The following is a 5,651-nucleotide window of genomic DNA, read 5'->3' as shown; positions in this document are numbered from 1 at the left end:
TACTTCGCCGCCCATTTCTTTGGGGTTGCCAGGTTCTATCAGAAACATCCTTTCAGTCACCACCGCATGGAAACGCATTTCAATCGACGGAGAGAGAAACTGATGCGAAATTGCGACTAATATCTATCTTCTTTGGATAACTATTTTATAAATAAATACTACATATATATATAGAGAGATTATTTAATAATTTTAAAAACATTTAGGTTACCTTCACTTTAATACCCGACAAGAAAAAACTAACTAACTAACCTTTGGCTACTCACCAAATAAGATTTATTATCGGCTTATTATTTCCGGTGAATATTTACTATAGAGCTATGATATTATTCGATAATAATACAATATTTTGTATTTTTTAAAGGTGTTTTTAAAAAATGAGTAATAAAAAAATGTTCTCTGGCTAGGAAAAAAGTGGAGGCAAAAGCAACCTACATTGCAACCTATATTAGTTCACGGTTCAACCCTTTGTCTATCTAAGGAAATGATCCTTAATACTATTTTAGAAAAGTTTCTTATGGGGTTCCAAAAGCCGTAAATAGTGTGTGTGTGGGTGTCTGTCAAATACCACATTTCAATGAAAGGGGTATGTTAGTTCCTTACTACGATTTTTTTGTTTGTTTGTTTGTTTTGTTATTTATTTATTTATTGGGGGGAAAGCTATGAAAAGACCTGGCAACCCGTTAAATTGTTTCAGTTTCATTTCTCGCTTTTTGTTGTTGTTCTGCGCGAGTATAATAGCCTACGACCACAGCTCTTTGAGAAACAGCTGGCTACAGAAATGTTTCAAGATGATTCAGAAATCAAAAACAGAAGACTTCAGATTACATCTCAGCACCGAGAGAGAGAGAGAGAGAGAGAGAGACGGTAAGTGAATTGTCACAAGTCATTTATGTAAAAAAAAAAACTGGACAAGTCACAAAGCAGTGACATCACCATACTTAATGTACAATATAGCATCTCCTTTAACAAACATATCATGACAGACACATATTAATAAACAATATCTACATTCCAAACATTTTCCCTCTGCTGGGAATAAGTTAGCCTATACAGTGATCTCCCATTATTCACATGAATACATTTGTAAAACTGTAGCATATATGAAAATGCACAAAGAATTCGACCAGGCTATCAGAGACAAAAGCAAAAGGACAAAAGCTCACACACACAAACTCTGGAGAGCTGGTGACAGAACAGGTTTCTAATGACAGACTGACAGCAGACAGGAGGAGAGTTCACAGACAACAATAAAATTAAAGAGTGGATGAATATCTGTGGGTGCTTCATACAAATAAATAAACATTTTTTTTTTAAAAAGTGGACAGAGAGGCGGCTCTCAGGAAAAATTCATTCAAGCTAAAGAAAGTGGACATTGCCCTCTTTCTCATTCAGAGTTAAAATATGAACTCCTGGGGAAACTAGTGCATGTGAACACAAAGACAGCTGTTGTCCACTAACCTCTCCCCGCTTTTAGTGTGAGCATAAATAGATGCATTCACTGAGATCAGTCCTGCTGGCCCATTCATACATCTATTACATTATCAGCACGTGGATCTTCTGTCTCCATGACAGATCTATACAGTGAAATTACCATATGCATGTGTTTTGTTCCTTCACAGTAAATGTATAACATTCTCAATGTGCAGTGTATGTGAGAGGTTAGAAAAATGAAAAAAATGCTTTTTCTTTTTCATTCATTCATGACTGCCAGTGGCAGGAAAACAAAACAAATATGTCTCCTCATATGCCACAGGGTGAGATCCTATATGCAAAATGTGATGGAAATACCCCCTGGTAGCTTACGCCTAGCCCCTTTGATTTTCATGCTGTCAACCTGGTGTTTTTTCTTGGTTAATTGTTCTTTAGGTTCATAATTAATGATCTATAATTTATGTTGGGGAGGTAAGCATCCCTTGGATGCACAAGTAGGAGGTTGTCATTCAGACTGTCGTTGTCAGAGTATAGTCTTTTGCCCTCTTAAAGCTGTGGTTGACAAAAGTATCTTGCCTTTCCTTCTTATTGTCCATCTGCCTTACCTTGTATTTGTATATATATGTATAGCACTTTACTTAGTCCCTAAGGACCCCAAAGCGCTTTACACTACGTTCAATTATCCACCCATTCACACACACATTCACACACTGGTGATGGCAAGCTACATTGTAGCCACAGCTGCCCTTGGGCGCAGTGACAGAGGCAAGGCTGCTGGACACTGGCGCCACCGGGCCCTCTGACCACCACCAGTAGGCAACGGGTGAAGTGTCTTGCCCAAGGACACAACGACCGAGACTGTCGGAGCCGGGGCTCGAACCGGCAACCTTCCGATTACAAGACGAACTGCCAACTCTTGAGCCACGATCGTCTATTGTGTTAACTGATTGCTCCCAATATGCTAGATATTCCAGTCATGAGCAGTAGCCAGTACTTGGATCTCTTCTGGATTTCCTAGCTAGTTTGTATTTGTTATTGGCAACTCAGAAGAGGAGCTTTTTGGAAGAGCTGAAGCTCTGCTGGTCTTTTCCTATTTTCCTATTAGGTGTACTAGGACCTTGGAGATTGGGACATGGGGGCATTGCAACTTGGAACCTGTCTCTGATTTCTTATAATGAAAAGAACAAGAGAAAAGATGTGTTCATACCGGGGCATTCCCACCAAATTGTAAACAGGATGAAACAGGCATATGGAATAGCAGGTGTGCCTGCCTCCTTCAGGTGTCGTCTGCCACTCTACCAGGGGTGTGGCCACCTCCTGGACAGCAATGTGGGGTGTTCCATCTGTGCATAGTCTGTGCAGGGCATCTTGGGGAATACTGTGTACGGTTGCATGGTTCTGTCAGCCTGTGGATTCACGTTACCAGCCACTGGTTGACTAGAAGATGTCTGTTCCTCTTGATGCTCCTGCTTTAAGTCATCCACTTTGTTTACTGCCACTGGCAGAAAGGACGAAGTAAAACAGTACATAAGTTATAAAGATGATTGTGGTTCTGTGGAACCCAAGATGATTGCCAGTCATGCTGGTCACTTGGAAAATTTCAGCATGACAAGTTTCATAGAGCTCATATGTAGCCTACCAAGTTATTTACAGCGCATACACACAGGTAGCCTACACATCATGCATATGATTTTGTTTATATAAGATTTCAACACGTGCAAACTATGAGGAGACATTTTGTTTACTGCCACTGGCAGTGATCCTGGAATTCATAAAACTATAGTTACCTTTGTAACTTCTGTTTTCTGTGGAAAATTGACAAAATTCATAATTACAGATGCTGGCAAAACAGTACAGATAGCCACATGATGTAGGAATGATGGCAGTTTGATGATGAAGAAAGTGCCGAGTATTTCAGGGTTTGATATCAGAGAAGCTCGTGTAGGTCTCACTGCAGCTAGATGATGTGCTGAGGTTCCCAGAGCCACTGCCTTCTGTTGGAAACACAGCCATATTGAGGAGTCAATACAGGTGTAACAAATGCATGTCGGATTTTGACATGATTTATTTGGGACTGTTTCTTAGAATACCTGAGCTGGTGAGAGACTGACAAGACTTTGATTTTCCAATGAGGTTGATAAGATTAGCAGCAGGAATCCAACCCTCCTTAGATGTGTTTAAGTTACGCACAAGCCTAGACACAAAAGTATAGTGACACCAATTCTTCTAAATTATAGATTTTTTTAATTAGTTCTCATAGATAATATAAGGTTGTAACCTCACCACTGTCCATCGTCCCCCTCCTTGACCAGCTGCACTACATCTCCGCTCTTCACAGAGAGCTCTTGAGCGCCACCGATCTCATACTCAGCCGTCACAGTGTATTTTCCAGCACACTGTTCATAGTCAAGATAAGAGACAGATTCAAGAGAAATTCAGCAATCTTTCCAGATCATGAGTAACATGTTAAGATAATTCCATAAATGGATTTCCATTAATGTCACACAATACAAAACACAATTGCATGCCTTTAGTTACCATAGGCTCTCCCAGACCTCCAAAATCATGTTTCATGCGTGTTGAATTGTCTCTTCTTCACTTTACACTACAGTTTTAGATCTATTCAAAAGTAATGACTTTATGAGAGTTCGGAAGTCATTCTATGACAGCTAAGTTTAATAAGACTCAGTAGTAATTGATATCAGAGTTTTGACAAAAGGTTAGCAAGAGTTGAAATCAGCTTTAAGCTTTCAGCTGTTTGTGGAAGTCTTTCTTCTGAATTTATCAGTATTAGAAAGCAGCAGCATCCTCCTACGAGCACAACAGTGGTAACTTTATCAAGTACTTACAAAGTTACAGTTTTAAACTGTTACTATTAACTAAAGTGTACAGCAATACTTTTCTACAATGGCAGAAAGACTTGCACACATTATATAATATAGCACGAATACTGGGAATCGTTCCATCACTGTTGTCTGAAGCTATGAGCAACACTGACATAAAAGTGTATTCTATTTCTGCTGGCAGTGTTATGGTACCAACAATGATATCGAATGTCTGAAAACTTTGAATGTAACCTTAGATATAAATACTGAATACCATAGCACCAACACTGTGATTACAAGCCTGCTATCTGTTAGTCATATACAGTGACTCACCAGCTTCTTGCCATTTTCGTCTTCTGGGTCAGAGTTAAGAGGATCTTCAGCGCTGGAGTAGCCGTCATGTTCCCCTGAGGCATCGAGTGACAGGGAGGCTTTATTCCAGCCTGAACAGAAGAGGCAAAAAACCCCAAAAACCGGGTGCTTAGTTTGCAGCAACATTCAACCTCAGCTACTGTCAAACACGTACGTGACCTGAAGGGAGAGTGGTGAGTGTGGAAGAACCACGATAAGGTCCCCATTGTTAGAACAAAAGTGTCTAAAATCAGGAATCCCAGATTACACAATCAGATCCACAACTATGCACTACAGAAAAACTCCAAGATGGTGGAGACTGGCATGCAACTTCATATTTTAAACTTTCTTCAAACAGAGGTATAAAGTGGGCAGGCAAACATGCCTCTGTGTAAGAGGGTATTCTATGATTTTCTCTGCGCTTGAAGGGCATGTGGAAAGGACAAACGCGCTGCATTTAAAAGGTTCATAGCAGTGAAACACCCTGACACAGCCAGCTGGGGCAGGTTAGTGCCAATATACCTCTCCACTTTGTCTGTAAGAGACTAGAGGTGCTGAACCACCTGGCTCTGGTCAGGTGGAGGGCTGGAGGACCTGCATCTGAGGGACAGGAGGCAATGGAAACACAGCTAGTCACTTTTCCTGCAGTAGCTGCAGCCAACCAAACCTGTGTAAGACCTTGGATGTATTCAAGCATTATGGAAAACAACTAACCCAGCAAGGAGGCTATGCAGTGGTTGAACATTACCTTTAAAGCCAAATGGCGTGGGATCACTCTGGCGTTTCGTCTTGTGATCTGGGCTGGTGGGAGATCCTGGGGAAAAAAAGTAAAAAGAAGAAGAGATGAGGTTGAAAGTTAAATCAAGAAAGACATAATTATCAAAAAGTAATATTCAAAAGGCCTATTTTCATGAAAGGAATGAAGGAAAGGTATAAAGGAGGCATAGAAAACAGCACTTTCTCAGCTCAGACTCTAATAAAACAAACAAAAGTCAACTAATACAGAGGTAGAAAAGTAACTCTAACTAAAACAGCACCTGC

At 40.3% G+C, this 5,651-nt stretch overlaps 1 protein-coding gene across 8 annotated transcripts in view; it reads right to left on the bottom strand.

Annotated features, from left to right (window-relative positions):
- Positions 1-872: 872 nt before the first annotated feature.
- The window catches only part of mcf2lb (mcf.2 cell line derived transforming sequence-like b), a 45,793-nt gene continuing 41,014 nt past the window's right edge, over positions 873-5,651 (bottom strand). For 5 of the 8 annotated variants that reach the window (XM_063497249.1, XM_063497246.1, XM_063497247.1 and 2 more), the window contains 6 exons: positions 5,359-5,424; positions 5,133-5,210; positions 4,593-4,702; positions 3,718-3,830; positions 3,525-3,628; positions 873-3,428 (listed from right to left, as the gene is read on the bottom strand). In XM_063497249.1, the coding sequence (XP_063353319.1) occupies positions 3,349-3,428; positions 3,525-3,628; positions 3,718-3,830; positions 4,593-4,702; positions 5,133-5,210; positions 5,359-5,424 (551 nt within the window). In that variant the 3' untranslated portion in view covers positions 873-3,348. The remainder of the gene's footprint in view (positions 3,429-3,524; positions 3,629-3,717; positions 3,831-4,592; positions 4,703-5,132; positions 5,211-5,358; positions 5,425-5,651) is intronic. The other 3 variants (XM_063497248.1, XM_063497252.1, XM_063497254.1) reach the window with 1 other exon arrangement.

Source organism: Pelmatolapia mariae, linkage group LG16_19, assembly GCF_036321145.2.
Source record: "Pelmatolapia mariae isolate MD_Pm_ZW linkage group LG16_19, Pm_UMD_F_2, whole genome shotgun sequence".
Classification (NCBI taxonomy): domain Eukaryota; kingdom Metazoa; phylum Chordata; class Actinopteri; order Cichliformes; family Cichlidae; genus Pelmatolapia; species Pelmatolapia mariae.
Note: the sequence above shows the minus strand (reverse complement) of the source record. Positions and strands in the feature narration are given on the sequence as shown.